The 23,076-nt window shown below is 36.7% G+C and overlaps 1 protein-coding gene across 1 annotated transcript in view; it reads left to right on the plus strand.

Moving 5' to 3' along the window:
- The window catches only part of LRRC31 (leucine rich repeat containing 31), an 80,616-nt gene that overhangs the window by 49,093 nt on the left and 8,447 nt on the right, over positions 1 to 23,076 (plus strand). The window contains exons 9-17 of the mRNA XM_079155778.1: positions 5,816 to 5,930; positions 6,441 to 6,565; positions 6,646 to 6,710; positions 7,180 to 7,263; positions 10,647 to 10,775; positions 13,929 to 14,024; positions 21,392 to 21,546; positions 21,913 to 22,068; positions 22,594 to 22,720. Of these exons, the coding sequence (XP_079011904.1) occupies positions 5,816 to 5,930; positions 6,441 to 6,565; positions 6,646 to 6,710; positions 7,180 to 7,263; positions 10,647 to 10,775; positions 13,929 to 14,024; positions 21,392 to 21,546; positions 21,913 to 22,068; positions 22,594 to 22,720 (1,052 nt within the window). The remainder of the gene's footprint in view (positions 1 to 5,815; positions 5,931 to 6,440; positions 6,566 to 6,645; positions 6,711 to 7,179; positions 7,264 to 10,646; positions 10,776 to 13,928; positions 14,025 to 21,391; positions 21,547 to 21,912; positions 22,069 to 22,593; positions 22,721 to 23,076) is intronic.

The raw sequence follows: 23,076 nt of genomic DNA on the forward strand, positions 1-23,076 counted from the left end.
GGGGGTGGGGACTGAAAATAGAATGAAACAGACAGTATTACTCTATGTGTATGTATGATTACATGAATGGTGTGAATCTACATTGTGTACAACCATAGAAATAAAAAGTTGTACCCCATTTGTGTACAATGAATCAAAATGCAGTCTGTAAAAATAAAAAAAATTAATAAACACACACACAATCACATAAAGAATTTGATATTTCAAACTTACCTTTCATAATGAGCAAGAAGGTTTTGGGCACTATTTCACTACCATAATTTCCCATCTCATCAGAAAATAAGAACATAGAATTTTCATACGACTCACTCTTATCCATGGGCCAGAACATTTTAAAATAACAAAATACTAATTCTGCCACCTGCATATGCAATACTCAAACAACACCAGAATAACATCAGAAGCCATCACTTCAGATATTGAAAATTCAATGTCAGAAATTTCAACCAGAAGTTTACCCTGTTCCAGCACTTTATAGTGGCACAGTTGAGCCATCTGGTTTAAAAAAAAAAAAAAAAAAAGCTAATGGATATGTTAAGTATGAATTCCCCTGGATCCTTTGATTTCTATCTCCAAATTATAAGAAAAGGTATTTAGATGGACCATACTGAAACTGGTCTGTAAATAGGCAAATTTCCTGTTTCTAAAAACTGTCCAAGCTGTTTTTAGAACACAGGTGCAGAACTCTACAACTTGATTTAAAAAGATTTTGAGAGCCTGGCAGTACCAAAAGTCTTCATTGAGTGGAACACAAATAACCAGAACAGGACCTTGGGGACCTAGGAAGGAGAGATGCCATCAAGAGTTTCAGGGCAAATCAGAACAAGGAAGAGACTGGAAACTTCCCAATTACAAAGTAGCCACAGTTCCACCAGGTCCCTTTTACTAGGCACAGTTCCTTATCCCAGGTTGTTTAAATTCTTTTGCTACAGCCCAGAGAGGAGACAGATTTGAGCATGCCTCCTGTCTCCTTGACAATAAAACCCTTTCTTTTTGCAAAAACAGGTGCCATAGTATTGGCTTCTATGTGCAATGGGCACATGGCCTTTTCTCTGCATCTGTATTATCTATGTTTCCTGGAGAAATGACATCTTTAAATTATGATAAATTATGATTAAATACAATGATTTTGGATTGTTAAATTGAGTTACCGCAGAAAAGCAATCATTTAAAAATATTTATGGATCTTCTACCAAGCAATATCAAAGGCATTGTTTATTAAGTTACTTATATAAAAATATATACTAAACTTTCCTTGGATAAGAAGCCTGAAAAAATGCAAATTCTACCCTTTTTTGGAAAATATACTATCTTTTGTTCTGATTTCTATAAAGCAGAATCAAATTATACCTCCACTCTGGAATCTCAAATTTAAACATTCAGCAAACCCACCCAAGTTTCCTTTCAGTTCAATAACATCTTCCCCCATCAGTGATTCTTAAGGGGAGGGAACTTTTTTGACTACATCCCCCACCTGGGAGTCACTGGTAAAGAGAAATGTATTGATGGAAACTACTTGTAGATGTGTTCGGTGTCCTTTCCACCATTCTGTTTGCTGTGCATCTTGACATTGATGCAGTCTGTGTAAATACTCTGTCATTGTTTCTGCTTTGTTTTGCTGAGGCTGAGAGGAAAACCAGTGCTGTAGGTGCTGCTTGGTTCTATTCTGTTTATTAGTCACTCTCTGGAACTGAAGTCTGATTTCACATTTCTTATTTCCTTGGAAGAGTCTCCCTCCCTTCCTCCGGAGAAGCATCCTCATCCTCTCTTCACTTTCTCTCACCTTCTTAATTCTAAGTACTGTAAGGGAGGGATAGGAGAAGACATGGGGACTGGAACCTGGGCTCGCTCTTGCTTTAGAATGCCAAGCTGCCTCTTGCTGGGAGCATATGGTATAAATAACACATTGCTTGCTATAATCATCATGTTTCACCGGGAGAAAGGACATTTCAAGTGATGCTCTAAAAGGTATAGGCCAGCAAGCTCCAGCACACTTTCATGAGATGGGGCTCTAGTTTGGGAATTTGCCCAGTGAGGTAGTACAAGGGAGGAAGGACTCAGATGTTTATTATAAATAAACAAATAAAAGTTTATCAACTGTGTGTGTGTGTGTGTGTGTGTGTGTGTGTGTGTGTGTGTGTGTGTCTGGGGATTGAACCCAGGGCCTCACATGCACTGGTCGAGCATTCTACACTTAATTGTGTTTATTAGCGGCCTGTTTTCACCTTGCGCATTTTCCTCCACGTTCTCACCCGCGAGGAGTTCAAATCCCTCCAGGGTCCCCTCCAACTCCTTCGTTTCGGTCTATGGCATCTCCCAAACAGAAGATCTTGCCCCTTTCCTACCTTGTTTCCCTTCCACACTCAAAAAAATACCACATCCTGACCATACTACCTTGTTATATCACTGGGTTCTGTCCCCTCTTGGCGCCATTAGGTGAACTGGAGCGGTAACACTTCCACCTTAGCCAAAGTCTCTCTTGGGTTGCTGGAGCTGCTTGCGACGGTTTCCCATCCAAGTCCAGTCAACTCCATCCTCCATTCATTTCTTGCGATCCGAGGACTCCGGGGTCCCTGTCTCTAAACAGTTGATGCTCCTGCACCATCACACTCGTGGTCCTCGGAAGATGCGCCTGCTTCTCCCCTCCTTGTACTGATCTGGGTGCATTCAAAAGTACCTGCGCCTCTGCAGCACACACTAAGCCCTCTGGCAGTTTATCTCTGACTAATTCGGTTGTCACCTTCTCCAGAAAGTCGTCCTTGATGGTCCCGCCCCTCCACAAAACCACAGCCCCACGCCCTTAACGTGTGCTGGTGCTACTATAGGTTTCCAGAGCTTGGCCCCCGCAGACTTGTGCACACTTTGCGGTGACAGCTGTGTCATAATCGTCTCTCTAGTCCCGGCCCCAGCCCTGCATCCTAGTCTCCCAAACCCGGTTACTCCTCCCTGCAAAGGAACTGAGGCGCCCTCTCTCAGTGTGCCTTTCAGCCCGGGCTGGGTAGCCCAGGAGCCTCAGAATCTGCTTCACCGCCTGCCCAGCAGGGCCTCAGGGTCCACGCGCTGGTGGCTGGGAGCCCGCAGCGCGCTGGATCCGGCGCTCTGAGCCTGCGCCGTGGCTCCGCCTCTGCGTCGTGGCTCCGCCCCATTTCCCTCCCAGCTGGGCCGGCGGCCGGGGCGGGGCGGGGCGCAGCGTGGCGGGCAGTTGCCATGGCAGCGCAGCAGTCGTCTCAACCTTTAGCTGAGCGCACGATGGGGAGCTGCCTCCTGGAGAAGGTCGCCCGGGAGACTGAGACCATCGATACCCCAACTCCTGCCCTCACCCCTGACCCCAACCGAGAGTCGGCCTCCGAGAGCGAGAACGGTAAGTGGGAGGGTGCTGCTGGGCGCCCGCCTGGCCCGGACGCTACGCGCGAGGGGCGGCAGGGTCGCACCGGCTAGTTCCTCAAGCAAGCTGCCTGCCCGAGGCGGCGCGACTGGGGGATACCCCTGGGGACTCCAGCTCTGGACCAGACTTTGCGGAGCCTCCAAACGCGGGCAGGAGAGAAGCCCAGACCGCTGCGCGGCTGTGCCCTGTGTGCAAGAGGGCGAAGGCGTGCCTGTCGCTTTGCGGTTCGCAAAGGAACGTGTACCTGGGGGCTCGCCGCCGGCTTGATCGGACCCCGGATGAGCAAGAGGTTCTGGAGACCAATTCTGACTGTACTTTTGGACTTCCTTCGTTTAACAAATAAAGCTTAACCTGAATGACACCAGTCCCCTGTTTCAAATTTGGATTCTGATTTGCTTTATTTATTTATTTGATAATAAGGACTGGACCCAAGGATGCTTTTCCACTGAGCTATATCCCTAGCCCCTTTTATTTTTTATTCCGAGACAATTTCTTGCTAAGTTGCAGAGGTCTGGCCTCAAACTTGTGATCCTCCTACCTCGGCCTTTCTAGTCACTGGACTTGTTTTAAAGTGTGTGTAGATGGATGTGGAACTAGGTGGATAAAGAGCCTTAATCTTCATTGCACCCGGGAGATAACATTGCTATGCTCTGCCTTTAGCATAAAAGGAAATGTAAGCCCTGAGAATTTAAATAATTTGCTCAAAGTTACACACCACCGATTTGGACTGACTGCAACTGACTCCAACTCTTGGATTTTCCCGTACGCGGCTGTACTAACATAAAAGATCATCTGGAGAGAGCTGCCTGCAACATAAGTAGCTCCCTTCTCCAGAAAATTTTAAATGCCTGGCAGAGGTGTGGGTAAACGAAATTTGGGTTAGATTCTTGACATTTTCCTGTGTAGCTATAGATTCCTCATTTTTGCTTTACAGTGTAAAGACCGTTTAATATTTTTTTCTAATATGAAAATAGTATAGAAGTCAATTATTGGCACTATTAAATCCCCATATATAAAACACGGGTGAATTTTAAATCAAATGAATAACAGGAAAATATAGCAAAACTTTAAAATATGGTTAGCTAATTAAATAAGAATATTCTTGTAACTTTAACAATATATAGGCTGTAATCAAGGATTCCTTTATGCCTTCGCAAAAATCATTCCTAAATCTGACACATTTCTGGTATCCTGGACCCTGGTGCACCCAGCACTGAATCTCAGAGATCCGACTTCTTTTTAATATCAAGGAAGGTGGTAGTTAGCAAGTAGATAGGAAGCCTGGTGAAGCCCAGCTCCAGTTCCTGTTTGGAATCTGTTGTACTTTCTTTCTTGGCCAGGATGCAAAAGCAGCATTTTCTAGATTGCATTCCCAGTAAGCCATAATCCCATAACTCAGGGAAATGCAGCATTCTTATCCTCTGACCCATTCCCAGCTCAACAATTTTAAGAATTTTTATTCACTTTGAGTGTCTTAAATGCCCTGTGAAGTGTTGTAGATAGGGCTCTGTGTAGCTTTGCTTACTTTGGCACTTCTCAAACTTACTTGACAACAAAACCTATTCTCTTTGGAACAACTTTAAAGGTCTTGTGGAACATTAATATTCCAAGTTTAGGGGCTGGTGCAAAAAAGAAAAAGGATATTCATGTACCCATGTACCACAAAACACAGTTTGGGAAATATCATGCTACAATATTATTTAAATACACAAAAATTTCCTAAAATAGATGATAATTTCCTAAAATAGGATTTGATTATGTACACCCATTCACATGACAGATACTATGCTGACATTAAAAATTTTTCAGAGTATCTAATGACATGGAAAACTGTTTATATTATACTATAATAAATAGTATAACTGAAAAAAAAAAAGGACATAAACTATGCCCAAAGTTTCAAATTTTATTTAAAAACTATCTATACATATATGTCACACATATATGTGAAATCTGTTGTACTTGCTGCATTTGTTTGCACCTCATGTGGCACAATGGTAAGAGTCTTTGGAGTCAGTTTGATTTTGCACAAACCCTTGTTATTATATGACTTTGAATAAAATATTTAATTTCTCTGGACATCATCTTCCTCAGCTACCAGAGGAAAGAGGTTAGTTCTCTCTTTATGTCATTTCCAAGTTAGGGTGCTGACTTGAGTCAGTGTCGGCCCAGCTTTGGTGGGTGCATCCATGGCCCTCAAAGAAATAAGTACTCTTTATAAGGAATATCAGCATTTTTATTCTGCCTCTCATTCCTTTTATTTCTCTTCTCCTTTTTTATCCTTAGTTCTCTGTCCTTTTCTTATAAGCGTGTGTGTGTGTGCATGCACACACACACACACACACAAGTTTGAAGGAAGTATTGTTAGAAAAAAACTTTTGGAAAAATTTGTATGTGATGATGAATGCATTTATTTTTCAAAAATTCCAGAATCTATTGCTGGTCTTCAGGAACATTATCAAAATCTGTGTTTGGAAAAATCCCAGAAAACAAATCCTTATATATTACATGTACTCCGAGAAGTGGATGAAGAGATTAAAAGGGGGTAAGAAAAACTAAGTATTTGATCACATTAGTAATTTCACTAATTCTTATGTGTGTGAAAATCCTGGACTACTCAGTGATTTTATAGCCATGAAAAAGCTGGGTAAAAAGGATGTATCTGTTGATTCAGATGAATAAGTAGATGAGTGACACAGTTAGTAGGTCTTAGAGATGGTGTAGGATACTGGGAAGAGCACTAGACCAGGAGCTCTCAACCCAGCGCTCCAGATTCCCTTTAACTCCTGTGAGCTGGTGAATTGAAGCAAATCATGAATATTTTCAATGTGATTACATATGAAGTGGGAATACTTTATGTATGTGTGTGTAAGAGAGAAATTAAGTATATAGAATGCATTAAAAGTGCTTCCCAAAGTCTATGGAATGTCCACTAGTTTTCAGTTACCTGGTATAAATGTACTATATACTTTTAAGTCAGTCTACTACATGGTTCCAGTATCAGTTATCTTTGTATTTCAAAATCTTTCCCCCATTTTTTTCCTTTGCATTTTAGCAGATCAGAAAAAGGAATCACCTTAAACATTGCTGGTAACAATCGATTAATCCCAGTGGAAAGAGTAACTGGTGAAGATTTTTGGATTCTTTCTGAAATTTTACAGAATCATCCATTTATTAGTGGTATGTTTGATTAAGAATTAGTACCTCCACCTCTTCAGTGTTCTTTATAAGGAATATACAGTTTCATTTGTATCTTTCAGGTTTGGATGTGAGATATAATGTCCTAAGTGATGTTGGTGCATACTATGCTGCAAAACTGCTTCAGGTATTATTTGACTACAGAGTATTCTTACTTCTATTTACGGTGAAACTACTTAGTCTAATGGCATGTACACAAACACTAGTTACGCAAATAGAGTCAAGGTCCTGACTCTATTTATAACACTTGAATTATATGGAAATCACTTTCATTTGGTCTCAGTAGAGCTGGTTCCCAGATCTTCTGAGTTATCTTTTGCAAATTTGTTCATCATGGTTAAATAAAAAAGCATGTCCATACTTTGAGTTGTTGGTAAAAGTGCATATAGTCATTTCCTTTCACTTATATTGCAAATTCATTATTTAAATAAGAATTGTAATTTTATTTTTCTTTAATGGTAGTTGCTTTTGCTGGAATTCAGTTTTTCTGAGCCGTAAAGATTTTCTTTGGTGGTCAATGTTTTTTAATTAAATAAATGTGTATGTGATTTATTTCCAATAATACATGCGTAATAGCTTCTTTTCTCCCATTATAGACACAGAGGTATCTCATTTACTTAAATCTTATGTTTAATGATATTGGACCTGAAGGTGGAGAATTGATTGCTAAAGCACTTCATGTAAGCATTTATGTACTTCAAACTAACATATTACTTGGGAATTTTAAGTTTTGATTGCTTGGTAACAACAGAATTAAATGTTAATGTGAAATTATATTATTTCATTATTGTACTTTAAAGTATGGATATTACATGAGCACTTTTGAACTCATTTTTAAAAATTAATAACTTTATCAAGATTATAATATAATAAATTGACCCTTTTAAAGTCTTTCATTCAGTGGGAGTTTTTAAAAGTATATTTATAGAGCTGTGCAACCATTGCCACTATCAATATTTTTAGAACATTCTCATAACCCCTATCCCAAAGAAACTTATAGCTATTAGCAATCCCCTTCCATTCTTCCCCTACTCTCCAATTCTTGGAAGCTACTAATCTACTTACTATATGTACATTTACCGATTCTGAATGTTTCATATAGATGGAATCCTATCTATGATACGTGGCCTTTTGTGACTGCCTTAATGTTGTCGAGTTTCATCCATATTGTCATGTTCCATCTGTTTTTATTAGCAAGTAATATTCCATTGTATGGATCTATCACATTGTGTTCATCTGTCCATTGATGGACATTCGGGCTTCTATTTTTTGGCTGTTATGAATAATGTTATGTGGACAGTCACATGTTTTTTTGGACATACGTTTTCAGTTTGGAGGGTACATAACTAGGAGTGGAATTGCTGGGTCATGTAATGTCTGTTTAACATTTTGAAGAACTGCCAGTTGTTTTCCAAAGTGGCTGTACCTTTTAACAATTCTGTCAACAGTGTTTGAGTGTTCCAATTTCTCCACATCCTCACAAGCACTTGTTATTGCATTTTAATTTTAACCTTCTTAGTGAGTATGAAAAACTTTGTAGTTTTTAAATTTTCCTTTCCCTAATGAATAATGATGTAGAACATCTTTTCATGTGCTTATGGTACATTTGTATATATCCTTTGGAGAAATGTCTATTCAGATTCTTTGCCATTTTTAGATTGGGTTTTGTTTTGAGATGAGGTCTCATCTAGTTACTCAGGTTGATCTCTTCCTCTTCCTCCTCCTCCCTCCTCTTCCTACTCTTTCCCCTCCTTCTCCCTCTCTTCCTCTCTCCCTCCTCCTCCTCCTCTTCCCCTTCTTCTTCCACTGAGGATTGAACCCAGGGCTTACACATGCATCCTCCTGCTCCCCTCCTTCCTCCTTCCTCTTCTTCTTTCTTCTCCTCCTCCTCCTTCTCCTCCTCCTCCTCTTCCTCCTCCTTCCAATTGACCCAAGGTGTACACATGCACATGCTAGCCAAGTGCTCTACCACTAAGCTCTATCCTCAGTCCCTCAGGTTGGTCTTCAACTTCTGGGCTAAAAAGATTCTCCTGCTTCTACCTCTGGAGTAGCTGGGACTGCCGGGCATGCCCTGAAACTGGTGGGTTGTCCTTTTGAGTTGTAAGACTTCTTTATATGTTCTAGATGTAAGTTTCTTATCAGATATATGATCTGCAAGTCATTTTCTCTCATTCTGTAAGTTGCTTTTTCACTTCCTTGATGTTCTTTGAAGCATAAAACCCAATTATTTATTTTGTTGCTTTTCTTTTGATGTTATCTAAGAACACTTTGCCTAACCCAAGGTCACAAAGATGTACATGTATATTTTCTAAGAGTTTTGTAGTTTTAGCTTTTTTTCATTTAGTTCTTTCATCCATTTTGAATTAATTTTTATATATGGTATGAGGTAGGCTTCAAAATTCATTCTTTTATACAATGGGTATCTACTTGTTCCTACCACATTTGTTGAGAAAAATGTTCTTTACTCCCATTGAATTATCTTGACACCTTTGTTCAAAAAAAAAAAGTTATCTGTAATGTAAGGGTTTATTTCTGCAGTACTCTGAATTTTATTAATCCATTCTATCCTTATGCCAGTACCATACTATCTTGATTACTTTAGTTTTGTAGTAAGTTTTGAAATTAAGAAGAGTAAGTCTTCTAACTTTATTAATTTTTCAAGATTATATTGGTCGCTTGTATTTCCCTGCACATTTTAGGAGCAGGTTATCAATTTCTATAAAAAAGCAGCTAGGATTTTGGAAGGAATTTTATTAAATTTGTAAACTTGTGGAGTATTGGCATTTTAACAGTTATTAAGTCTTCCAAACTATGATCATGGAATGTAGTCCATGTAATTTCTTTCAATTGTGTTTTGTAGGTTTCAATGTGCAGGTCTTGCTGTTCTTTTGTTAAATTTATTAATATTTTTTCTGATGCTACTGAAAATGAAATTGTTTTTATAACTATTTTTGGGTTCATAACTAGAGTATAGAAATACAATTGATTTTTATATTTTGATATTGTATCTTACTCTTGCTGAAAGTGTTTATTAGTTCTAACAGCATTTCTTTGGTGGATTCCTTAGGAGGTTCCATATTCAGTACAAGATCATGTCATATGCAAACAGTTTTCCCAACTTGGATTTTTTTTCTTTTTTTTTTTTTTGCCAAATTTCCCTAGCTAGAGCTTCCTGAAGTGTATAGAAGTGGTCAGGGCAGACATACTTGTGTTCTTCCTGATCTTAAGAGGGTTTGAATTCATTTTAAAGATAATTGTTTACATTATTATATGTCCTAACACTTATTCATTAGAATGATGAAATATCTTTAATTTTGTGATTTATCAAGAGTGGAATAAGAGATGGAATTAAATCTTGCAAATGTCTGAGAAATTATATTGCTTTAAAATGGGGGTTAGGAATGTAGCATTGCAAAAAATAAAGTGATGGTATAATGGAAAATGACTGCTTAATGGGTACAGGACTCCTTTTAGGAGTAATGAAAATGTTTTAAAACGAGCTACGAATGATGGCTATACAACACTGGAAATGTAGTAAATGTCACTGAGCTGTATACTTTAAAATGGTTAATTTTATATTATGTGGATTTCACCTCTAAAAAAAGTGGTAAAGTTTTCTTAGAAATTAAATTTATAGACTTTTTAATGAAAGGAAAGTTTATTATAATCTGGTTTATTTACTGGTTATTGGCTGGGCTTCTGTTTCTTGGTCATTCTTTTTACTAAACTAGTGGATTTGTAACTAGTGGGAAATAGAGTGTTACCTTTAAGGAATATCCTAGTCTATCTCCTTGAAAATTACATGTGTCTATAAATGGTAATATGCTCTCTCCTAACTCATTTAATTTAGAGAATTCCATGGATTAAAAAGTTAAATAGGGGCTGGGGTTGTGGCTCACTGGTAGTGTTCACATGGCATGTGAGAGGCACAGGGTTCGATCCTCAGCACCACATAAAAATAAGTAAATAAATAAATAAATAAATAAAGGTATTGTATCCATTGACAACAAAAAGAATTTAAAGAAAAGTTAAATAACTAAGTTTTGATTCTTTTCTTTTTTAGAAGAATACAACTTTGAAATACCTACGAATGACTGGAAATAAGATTGAAAATAAAGGTGGAATGTTTTTTGCTTCAATGCTGCAAATTAATTCGTCCTTAGAGAAATTAGATCTGGGTGACTGTGATCTGGTGAGTAACTTGTTTATGGAAAAAATCACCAAGATAATGGGTTGTTCTCCAAGAAAATTAGCATAGAGAACCATCCAAGAAACCAGTCAAATGACAGTCTTATGAATGGTTAATCTTCCCCCTAATGTCTAATATTAGAGAAAAAGTGGGGGGTTTTCCTTGACATAAAAGTACAGGCTATTAATAAAATCAGATTATAGTAAATATCATAGAAAATATATAGTATAATAAGAATATTCCTAAACTTCTGTCTTCATTTTAAACTGTAAGGGGTTTTTAAAGAAAATAATCATGTTCTTTTTCATTAAACAAATAGTAGTTCACTAGCATATATAAATTCCTTTACTTTGAAAGTACTTTGTAGTATTTATATTGTGCCCAAAAAAGTTTAAAATAATGCTAGAAAATGCCCCCCACAAAAAAGAAAAACAATATGATGCTAAAAACTGCTCTGAACCTGATAATGAAAAATGTGTTTTTTGCTTGTCTTCAAATTCCAGGTTTCACTTTCTCAAACATGCCTTCAAATCTTGAGCTTTATGAACCTGTTGCACAGCCTCAGATTAATGTCAAATCACTGGGACACAAAAACAGTAAGAGGGGCTAAAAGTCTCTCTGGGGTAATAGATTCTGAAAGACTGACTATCTTTTAGAAGTGGTAGATGCAGCCAGTATAGTTCTGGGAAGGCATTAACTCAATGTTATATGACACCTGTCACTGTGCTAGATAAAGGCTGTAACAATGAATCAGATATGGCCTCTGCCCTTAATGGAGCTTATACTTTAGTTAGGAAAACAAAATATAGTAGACAAAAGTGCTACAGAAATGACCAAGTACTGTGATAATGGGGAGGAGGTAATTCTGCTTCATGAGATGATTGCCTGAGATGTGAGGAGATAATATTTAGGAGGATGCAGAAAACTATCCTGTAGAGGGTCCATGGCAGTACATTCCAGGTAGAGAATCCAGCATGTATCCACACTGGATAGTGCTTCCCATATGCATTATGGTTAATATTACTCGTGCCCAAGGAGGTAATTCTTGTATTTATTTTTCACAAATGTTTTCTGTTTATTTCAAGGGATATGACAGTGATACAAAGTTTTAAAATAAACAAGTGAAGAGTGATTTAATGGAAAAGTATTAAGTAAACAGTAAAAGTACTAGGTAAATATTTTACATATTCAGAGATGGCAATAGTTATGAGGGAGGTACATAACAAGTGAAATAGTAAGTCTGACTTTTTTTTGAGTACTGGGGATGAATCCAGGGACACTCTACTACTGAACTATATCCCAAGTCTTTTTTTTTTTTTAACGTTTTGAGGCAGGGTCTTGCTAAATTGCTGGGGCTGACCTCAAACTTGGCCTCAAACCAGTAATAATAACTGCTTCAGCCTCGCCAGCACACCCAGCTAAATATGACAGGTTTTATTTGTTTGTTGGTTGGTTTCTGTTACGGGGATTGAAGCCAGGGGTGCTTTTCCACTGAGCTATCTCCCCTTTTTAATGTTTTATTTCAAGACAGGGTCTCACTAAATTGATTAGGGCCTCTCTAAATTGCTGAAGCTGGCCTTGATTTGCAATCCTCCTGCCTCAGCTCTCCAAGTCACTGGGATTACAGGAATGTACCTTAGGGCCTGGCTAAATCGGACAGGTTTTTTTGTTTTTTATTTTTATTTTTGGTACTAGAGATTGAACCCAGGGGTGCTTAACCACTGAGCCACATCCCAAAGCCTTTTTATTTTTTATTTTGAGGCAGGGTCTTGCTAAATTGTTGAGGCTATCCTTTTTTTTTTTTTTTTTTTTTGTGGTACCGGCATCGAACTCAGTTGTGAGGCAAGCACTCTACCAGCTGAGCTATCTCCCCAGCCCGAGGCTATTCTTGAACTTTCAATCCTGCATCAGCCTCCTGACCCTCTGAATTGCTGACATATAGGTGTGGGCCAGCACACCTGGTTAAACCTGACAGGTTTTAAGAAATGAAAATCCCAAGTGTTTAAGCAGAGGAAGTTAAAAGAACCTTGAAGTACGAATGGAGAGGTTCATAGAGGCCAGATCAGGGAAGATTATGTGGGATGTGGGCATGGGTTAGGAGCAGAGGGACTTTTTATGAGTGCAAATATGGAAAGACTTTAAGTTGAGGGGTGACATGATCTGACTGGTACTTTCTTGTTGTTGTCACCAGGGATTGAACTCAGAGCCACTGAACCACATCCCCAGCCCTATTTTGTATTTTATTTAGAGACAGGGTCTCACTGAATTGCTTAGCGCCTTGCCATTGCTAAGGCTGGTTTTGAACTCTTGATTTCCCTGTCTCAGCCTCCTGAGCTGATGGGATTACAGGCGTGTACTACCATGCCTGGCTCTAACTGGTGATTTTAAAAGATCTCTCTGGCTTCTGTGTGGTAAGTTGGAAGGTGCCAGGGATAACTTGACTAACCACTAAGATAGTCACTGCAGTTTTCCAGATGACAGTTGATGAGGACTTGGGCAGGAATGCTAGTCAAAGGAATGGACTAATTTGAGACATCTTTTGGAGGCAAACTGTAAGAAATACTGATTAATTGGATGGGAGGCTTAGAGGTGTGGCAAAGTGAGAGGAAGCCCATTGTTTCTGGCATGACAGCCACATGTGTGTAGTGGTGTCCGTCACAAAGAAGAGGGAAGAATAGGCCCTTCCAGTCAGATCGGGAGAGAGTTCTGTGAGAGCTGTGGAAAATGTGACTAGCAATCCTTTCCCACCACACATACTTCATGTGCTTTGTGAACATAAAAGAAGGTCTGTACAAGGTCATGTGTTGTGTAAATAGTATGAGTCCTAGATGGGGACTGGACAAGGTCTGCATCATACAGAACCTCAAGAGCTAAGAAGCAGCACTAGAATCAGACACCCAAGAAATGAATATTGAAATGTTAAGAAACTCCTTGTGCATGTTGCAGACAGATTTTAGGCCAGGGAAAGAAGAATATAATAACAATGCATTTCGAAATCGATGGACCTACAATTAGAAGAGCAAGAAATACTTAAATTTTTTTAAAAACACAGTTTGATTTATCAGAATTCAGATAAATGATCTTGAAATATTTATGTAAAGAGATTAGTTTATATACTGTCAGTTTCCTTAACAAATTTACCTGTTTGTTTTTTAGGGAATGCAAACTGTAATAGCATTTGCTACAGTACTAACTCAAAACCAAGCAGTTAAAGGAATAAATCTAAACCGACCTCTACTGTATGGTGAACAGGTATGTTTTCAAAGTGATGGTAGCTTATATAACAACATGTGAATAAAACTCAGGTCCTATTGAAGTTTATAGTACATGAATACATTGTAGTTTTAGAATTATCCTTATATCTTATAAATTACTATTTACAAATAGAAACTTTTAAAAGGAAAATTATATTAATTCTTGATAAGACTTTTATAACTAAATATGCTTTTAGATATTGCTTATTTAAGCAGCAAATATGTCTTTCCTCAGAACTCAAGTTCTGAATGAGTAAACCTATAGGGTTAAAACAGTCAAGATAAAATAATACAGTAAAAGTTTTTATTAAAGGCCAGGATGTAAGAGTGCAGTTATCAACTGTCTTATATACTGAAATGTGACTGAACAATTATATTTTTGAAAGCACGGTAACAAATAACAGCAAAATGTGTGTGAACAGCAGTTTGGCAAGTCTGAACACAAATCGTTGAAATAAAGGAAACAATATACCAAATTAAAAATTCAATATAAAGCATCACTAACAGACTAGACCACTTGGTGGAAGACAGAACCTCAGGCAATAAAGACAAAATATATAATTTTTGAAAATAGAGTTGACAACTGAGAGATGTTAAGAAATCATGAACAGAATTTCCAAGAATTGTGGGATGACATGACCAAATTTAAGATTTATTGGGATAGAAGAAGGTGTGGAGATACAAACCAAAGGAATGCAACATCTTTTCTATGAAATAATATCAGAAAATTTCCCCAAACTAAAGAATGAAATGGAAAATCAAATACAAGAGGCTTACAGGACCCGAAATGTGCAAAATGCCAACAGACCCACATCAAGGCACATTATAATGAACATTGCCTACCATAGAGAATAAGGATAGAATTTTAAAGGCAGCAAGAGAAAAATATCAGATTACATATAGGTGGAAACCAATATGGATCTTACCTGATTTCTCAACCCAGACCCCCACAGCTAGGAGTTCCTGGAATAACATGTACCAAACTCTGAAAGAAAATGGATGCCAACCAAAAATTGTATATCCAGCAAAATTAAGTTTCAGATTTGAAGATGAAATAAAAATCTCCCATGATAAACAAAAATTAAAAGGACCTGCAAACAGAAAGCCTGTACTTCAGAATATTCTTAACAAAACATTCCATGAACATGAAATGAAAAAAAAAAAAAAGTAAAAACCAGTGAAAGGAGGAACTATACTAAAGGAATAGTCAATCAAAGGAGAAACTAATTCAAAGTAAAAACCAGAAATAAGCCAAAATGACCAGGAACACAAACCATATCTCAGAAATAACCTTGAACATTAATGGCTAAACTCATCAATCAAAAAACATAGATTGACAGATTGGATTAAAAAACAAGATTCAACAATGTGGTGTCTTCAAGAGAGTCACCTCACAGGCAAAGACACGCACAGACTGAAGCTGAAAGGATGGAAAAAAACACTTCACTCACATGGATCACCTAAACAAGCAGGGGTTTCCATCCTCATATCAGATAAAGTGGGCTTCAATCCAAAGTTAATCAGAAGGGACAAATAAGGACATTTCATACTACTTAAGGGAGTTATACATCAACAAGACTTAACAATCATAAATATTTATGCCCTAAACACAACACAATTCACTGCATGAATTTAACTCACCTCTCTCACTACTGGCTAGATCTTCAAACAAAAACTTAACAAAGAAGCTGTAGAACTAAATAATACAATCAATGATTTAGACTTAACAGACATATATAGAATATTTCATCTATCCATGAGCAAATGTACTTCTTCTAAGCAGCACATGGATCCTTCTCTAAAATAGACCATATCTTATGCCATAAAGCAACTCTTAGCAAGTACAAAAAAACAGAGATATTACACTGCATCCTTTCAGATCATAATGGGATGAAATTAGAAATCAACAATAGAATAAAAAATAGAAGCTATTCTAACACCTGGAGACTAAATAATATGCTATTAAATGGACGGGTAACAGAAAAAATCAGGACTGAAATAAAAAATACTTAGAGGTAAATGAGAATAGTGATACAACATATCAAAATATCTGGGACACCAGGAAGGCAGTGCTAGGAGGGAAATTGATTGCATTGAGCTCATTCGTTAAAAGAAATTCAACAAATAAAAGACCTACCATTACATCTCAAAGCCCTAGAAAAAGAAGAATAAATCAATACCAAAAGCAGTAGAATACAGGACATAATTAAAATCAGAGCCAAAATCAATGAAATTGAAACAAAAGAAACAATTCAAAAAATTGACAAAATGAATAGTTGGTTCTTTGAAAAAATGAATAAAATTGATAAACCCTTAGCCATACTAACAAAGAGAAAGAGAAAACTCAAATTACTAAAATTTGTGATGAAAAAGGAAATATGATACACACTACTGAAATACAGAAGATAATTAGACACCATTTTGAAAATTTATACTTCAATAAAATAGAAAATCTTGAAGACATTGACAAATTTCTAGAGACCTAAAGCCTACCCAAACTGAATCAGGGCAACATACACAGTTTAAACAGATCAATCTCAAGCAATGAAATAGAAAATGCCATCAAAAGCCTAACAACCAAGAAAAAACCCAGGACCAGATGAATTCTCAGCTGAATTCTACAAGACCTTCAAAGAAGAATTAACATCAATGCTTCCCAAATTATACCATGAAATCAAAAAGGCGGGAACCCTTCCAAACTCATTCTGTAAAACTAGTATCACTCTGATACCCAAACCAAACAAAGACACATCAAGTAAAGAAAACTTCAGACCAATAAAATTCTGGCAAGTTGCATATAAAAACATATTAAAAAGATAGTGCACCACAATCAAGTGGGGTTCATCCCAGGGATGCAAAGTTGGTTCAACATATGGAAATAAACGTAATTCAACACATCAATAGACTTAAAGACAAGAATCATATGATTATCTCAATAGATGCAGAGATAGCATCCTTCATGTTCAAAACACTATAAAAACTCGGGATAGAAGGAACATATTTCAACATTGTAAATGCTATCTATACTAAGCCCAAAGCCAACATCATTTTAAATGGAGAAATATTGAAAGTATTCCCTCTAAAAACTGGAACAATACAGGGATGCCCTCTTTCACCACATTTATTCAACATCATCCTTGAAACTCTAGTCAGAGAAATTAGGCAGAAGAAATAAATTAAAGGGATACAAATAGGAAAAGAAGAACCCAAACTATCACTATTTGCTGATGACATGATTCTGTATTTAGAAGATCCAAAAATTCCACCAAAAACTTCTAAAACTCATAAATGAATTCAGCAAAGAAGCAGGATATAAAATTAACACCTATAAATCAAATGCATTCCTATACATCAGTGATGAATTCATTGAAAGAGAAATTAGGAAAACTACCCCATTCACAATAGTCTCAAAAAAAAAGTGGGTATCAATCTAAAAAAAGAAGTTAAAGACCTCTACAATGAGAACTACAGAAAACTAAAGAAAGAAATTGAAGAGGACCTTAGAAGATAGAAAGATCTGCCTTGTTCTTGGACAGAAATAATTAACATTGTTAAAATGGCCACACTAACAAAAGCTTTATATGGATTTAATGCAGTTTCTATTAAAATCACAATGACATTCTTCCTAGAACTAGAAATAGCAATCACAAAATTCACTGGGAAGAGTAAGAGACCCAGAATAGCCAAAACAGTCCTTAGCAAGAAAAATGAAGCAGGAAGCATCACAATACCAGACCCTAAATTATACTACAGAGTAATAGTAACAAAAACAGCATGGTATTGGCTCCAAAACACATACATAGACCAATGGTACAGAATAGAAGACACAGAGACAAACCCATATAAATACAGTTATCTCATACTAGACAAAGGTGCCAAAAACAAATGTTGGAGAAAAGATAGCCTCTTCAATAAATGGTGCTGGGAAAACTGGAAATCCATATCTGGCAGAATGAAATTAAACCTCTATCTCTCACCCTGCTCAAAAATCAATTCAAAGTGGATCAAAGACCTAGGCACTAGAACAGAGACCCTATGCCTAATAGAAGAAAAAGAAGGCCCAAATCTTCATCATGTCAGCTTAGGACCTGACTTCCTTAACAAGACTCCTAAAGCACAAGAAGAAAACTCAAGAATCAATAAATGGGATGACATTAAACTAAACAGCTTCTTCTCAGCAAACAATCAATAATGTGAAAAAAGAGCCTACAGAATGGGAAAAAATCTTTACCACACGCACCTCATATAGAGCATTAATCTTCAGGATATATAAAGAACTAAAAAAACTTAACACCAAAAAAACAAATAATGCAATCAATAAATTGGCTAAGGAACTGAATAGATACTTCACAGAAGAAATACAATCAATCAACGAATATATGAAAAAAATGTTTAAATCTCTAGCAAATCAAAACTCCACTGCCAGGGTCCAGCCCTAGCAGGGGTTGGGGGTCCTAGGTGGATGGAAGGTGTCGGTGCGGTGGAGAAATAGCACACACAGACACCAAGTGTTCTGAGGCTGAATTTGTCTTTATTTTTTCTGCCAGCCTTTTTATAGATATTTTTCTTTAGTAATGATTATATCATTTTTGGTTAGTTTAAAACAAGAAAAACCTTCAAAAGTACAATCTATGCTTCTTCTCAAAGTACACATTCTCTCTGTATGACAGTCCAGACCAAAACAATCTTATTTCCCAGCTAGATTAAAAAAACCTCTTCTCCCAGCTAAACTAAAACAACCTTGTCTCCCAGCTAAACTGAGGGCACCATGATCTGCCAGCCTTTCAACCTTCAGAACAAACACATCACTAGATTTTCTGAGAAACCACCCCCACCTTGAACTCCATTGTTTAACAGTGGAAAGTTTTTACTATTATTAAAGGGCAAAGAAATCAACTTATAATTAATATTTAGTCTATTCTAATTTCATATAATGGCAGAGTACAATCTTATTCTGATTTTCAAAGAATTAGACTAAACATAGGAAAAGCACAACTTTTATGACTAACCTAAATGTTTTTATTATGTAAAGTATCTCTAGAATCAACTATTGAAACTAAGAAAGCAACAAAGGCTAAACACCGCATCCAAGCTCAGAGGAATGTCTCTTTATCCATCTATTATTATACTAAAGCTCCTTTTAACGTGAACACAGCTGTAATTGTTTACTTTCATATATTTTATCTATGTACTACTGCCAAATTTTTATTGTGCACTATTTTGTGTCCCAATACAGTAAAACCTTCCCAATGTTTTTCCAATAAGTTTCTAAATGATATATTGATTATTAATATTAAAAAGCAACTACACATGGAGACATGCCACGCCTATGGCCCCCAAGAGGGAGGACGATCAACAGAACCGTGTCAAGTGTTGAGTCCTTTATTCCAACAAACCTTGTCAAGTGTCAGATTCTCTACTCCAACAGACCATGTCAAGTGTCCGAGTGGCAGGAAATAGATGCGGCAAGATTCCATCTCACTTCAGGCAGAATGGCAGTCATAAATACAAGATACAGTAAATGTTGGTGAGGATGTGGGGGAAGAGGTACACTAATACACTGCTGGTGGGACTGCAAATTCATACAACCACTTTGGAAAGCAGTGTGGAGATTCCTCGGAAAACTTGGAATGGAACCACCATGTGACCCAGTCATCTCCCTCCTCAGTTTATACCCAAAGGACTTAAAATCAGCATACTGTAGTGATGCAGCCACATCAATGTTCATAGCAGCTCAATTCACAATAGCTAAACTATGGAACCAACCTAGATGCCCTTCAACAGATGAATGGATAAAGAAACTGTGGTGTATATACACAATGAAATATTAGTCATAAAGAAGAATGAAATAATAGTATTTCCTGGTAAATGAATGGAATGGGAGAATATTATGGTAAGTGAAATAAACCAATCCCAAAGAACCAAAGGCTGAATGGTTTCTCTGATATGTGACTGCTAATTCACAATAAGGGGGTGGGGGATAATAGAGGTATTTTGAACTAGACAGAGGGGAGTGAAGGGAAGAGAGGGGGTAGTGGGTTAGGAACAATAGAATGAATCAGACATTATTACCCTATGCAATGATTACATGACCTGTGTAACTCTACATCATAGACAACCAGATGAATGAGAAGTTTATACTCCATTTATGTATGATGTGTCAACATGCATTCTACTGTCATGTATAACTAATTAGAACAAATAAAAATATATTTAAAAAACAAACAAAAAAGGCTTCAGGTATAGTTTAGTACTAGAGCACCCTTGGGTTTAATCAACAACACTATTAGTAAAAAGAGAGTAGAAATCAGGGGCAAAGTTCAGGAAAATACAGAGGATACAAGAACATTTCAGAGCCAGCAGAAAGGGAGTTTACATGCTTAATACAGGATTAACCAATTGTTTTTATTTATTTTTTCCCTCTTGAAATGACTGATTATTGATTTTGTAAACCAAACTATCCATCTTCTTCTACATCTTTACTCATTGCATCTTGAAAGTGCCTGCTACCTATTTCTAAAAGGGTACAAGCCAGGAACTGTGACACAACCTGTAATCCCAGCTATTTAGGAGGCTGAGGCAGGGGGATTACGTTTGAGGCTAGGGTGCAGTGGCACATGCCTGTAATCCAAGCAGCTCAGGATCCTGAGGCAGGAGGATCTCGAGTTCAAAGCCAGCCCTCAGTAAAAGTGAGGCACTAAGCAACTCAATGAGACCCCCGTCTCTAAATAAATTACAAAATAGGACTGGGGATGTGGCCCAGTGTTCGAGTTCAATCCCTGATACCAAAACAAAAAAAACAAACAAGAAACCAAGTTTGAGGCTAGCAAGACCCTTGGCAACTTAGTAAGACCCTGTCTCAAAAGAAAAATTTAAAAAAGGGGGGAAGGATGTAGGGCAGTGATAGAATGCCCCTGGGTTCAACCTCTAGTATGGCAAAAATAAATAAATAAAGTAAAAGATACGATTTGAGGCAAAGATGATTTTTTAAAGGCCAAATACAACTTTGAGTAAACTAATAGTCTTAAACAATATAATCTATCTCATTTCTGGCATAGTGGTGCTTGGTCAATTATCCTAACTATGGTGGCTAAACCAGGAAGATCATAACAAGTTCAGGGTCTGCCTGATTAACTTATCAAGGGGGACTCTCAAACTAAAAAGGGCTGGGGATGTAGCTCAGTGGTAGAGAACTTGTCCAGTGTGCATAAGGCCCTGAGTGCAATCCCCACTATATTGCAAAAAAGCCAAAACATATATATTTCTAAGAAGCTAATTTAAATAACAGTATGTGTTTGGAATAAACATGCATTCATGCATTGCTTCAAATTTGTCTTTTAGAAACAAGATTTTATTTATTTTTAGGAGGAGTCCACTGTTCACCTAGGCCACATGTTAAAAGAAAATCACTGGCTTGTTGAACTACACATATGTAAGCATGGTATAAAAAATTGTGGTATGCAAAAGTTATGCGATGCACTGTATCTGAACCAAAGCCTGCGTTACCTTGATATCAGCTGGTAAGTGATCATTTACATGTTACTAATTCAAAAATTGTCATAGTACATGAGATATTTTGTTAGACACTATTTCCAGTGATTAGGAAAAGTAACCATTGTTGTCAACCTTTTATCCTAAGCCTTAATATTTATTAATTTAGATAATATTGTTATTATGTCTCTTATAATCTCATATCTTGAATGAATAATTTAGTTATGTTAATCAGAAATGGAACAGCATTTTATAAATTTGTTAACTTTCTTGGAAATCAAGTAAGCTAAAATAGAAAGTACTGTTTATTATATGTTTTCAAGCATCTTACTACTATAAATAACAAAGTAGTCCTTTGTATTTTCAAATATTACTAAATATTTTTCCTTTCCCAGCAATAAAATAACTCGTGATGGAATGGAGTATTTGGCTGATGTACTGAAAAGCAATACCACCCTGGAAGTTTTAGATCTTTCTTTTAACAGAATAGAAAATGCAGGAGTAAACTGTCTCAGTGAAACTCTTACTTCACACAACAGAAGTCTTAAAATGTTAGTATGATTTTATATTTAATCACAGTAAATATTTTTACAATACTAACCTCAAACTACTTAAATCTTAAGATTATGATAAAATGTGAAGATTCAGTTTCTAAATCTCTCAAGTTACAGTAAATATTTAATTTCTAATTTTCAAAAGTAATGCCTTGTTAAAATTAATGAGAGAATTCTTACTGATTATATTACGTACCCTGAATTATATTAAAAAAATCAGAAACATTCAGTGTGATCCAGATATATATCTGTAATCTACCCAAACATATACTGAATAAGATAAAGCAAAGGCTACTTTTAAAATGTAGGCAGCTTTCCGGGTTACATGGAGCATATAATGATAAAATTTAAGTTTCTTGAACTTTAGAAATTATATGGTCAATATTTTGTTCATTAAAACACATTAAAGAGTAATCCTGAGGTTTTACACATGAAATGGCTGTAGTAAATGCTGTTACTAATTTACACATTTTTTCTTTGTTGAACTACTGGTTTCTAAGCATTACTGCCTTTTGTTTACAGATTGTCAGTAGTCAGCAACAGTATAGAGGGAGAAGGACTTGTGGCACTTTCTCAGTCAATGAAAACAAATCCCACATTATCTAATATCTACATTTGGGGAAACAAATTTGATGAGGCCACATGTGAGGTAAGTTTTTTCTTTAATGAAGGCTTTTTCGGGAACTTCTCTATAACATCATATATTATTTACATGTGCCTTAGAAATGGTTACAAAGTATAATGAGACACTACAATTTTGATGATTTTTAACATTAAGTCCTAAAAGTAAGATACTAAAAAGTTTGGTGGTTGAAATAACAAAAGATATCAAATACCATATACTATTAAATACTGCTGAGTTACACAGTTCCAGTTCCTCCATGTTAAAAAAAAAATCACAGTTGTTGATTTGATGTAGCAAAATTTCCAGTCTGATTAACAATTTATCACAAGATAAGGAGTTGGAGAGATTATGACAAGCTGTCAAAATGTATGTTGCTCCTA

The sequence above is a fragment of the Sciurus vulgaris genome, assembly GCF_902686455.1.
Source record: "Sciurus vulgaris genome assembly, chromosome: 10".
In the NCBI taxonomy this organism is placed as follows: Eukaryota; Metazoa; Chordata; class Mammalia; order Rodentia; family Sciuridae; genus Sciurus; species Sciurus vulgaris.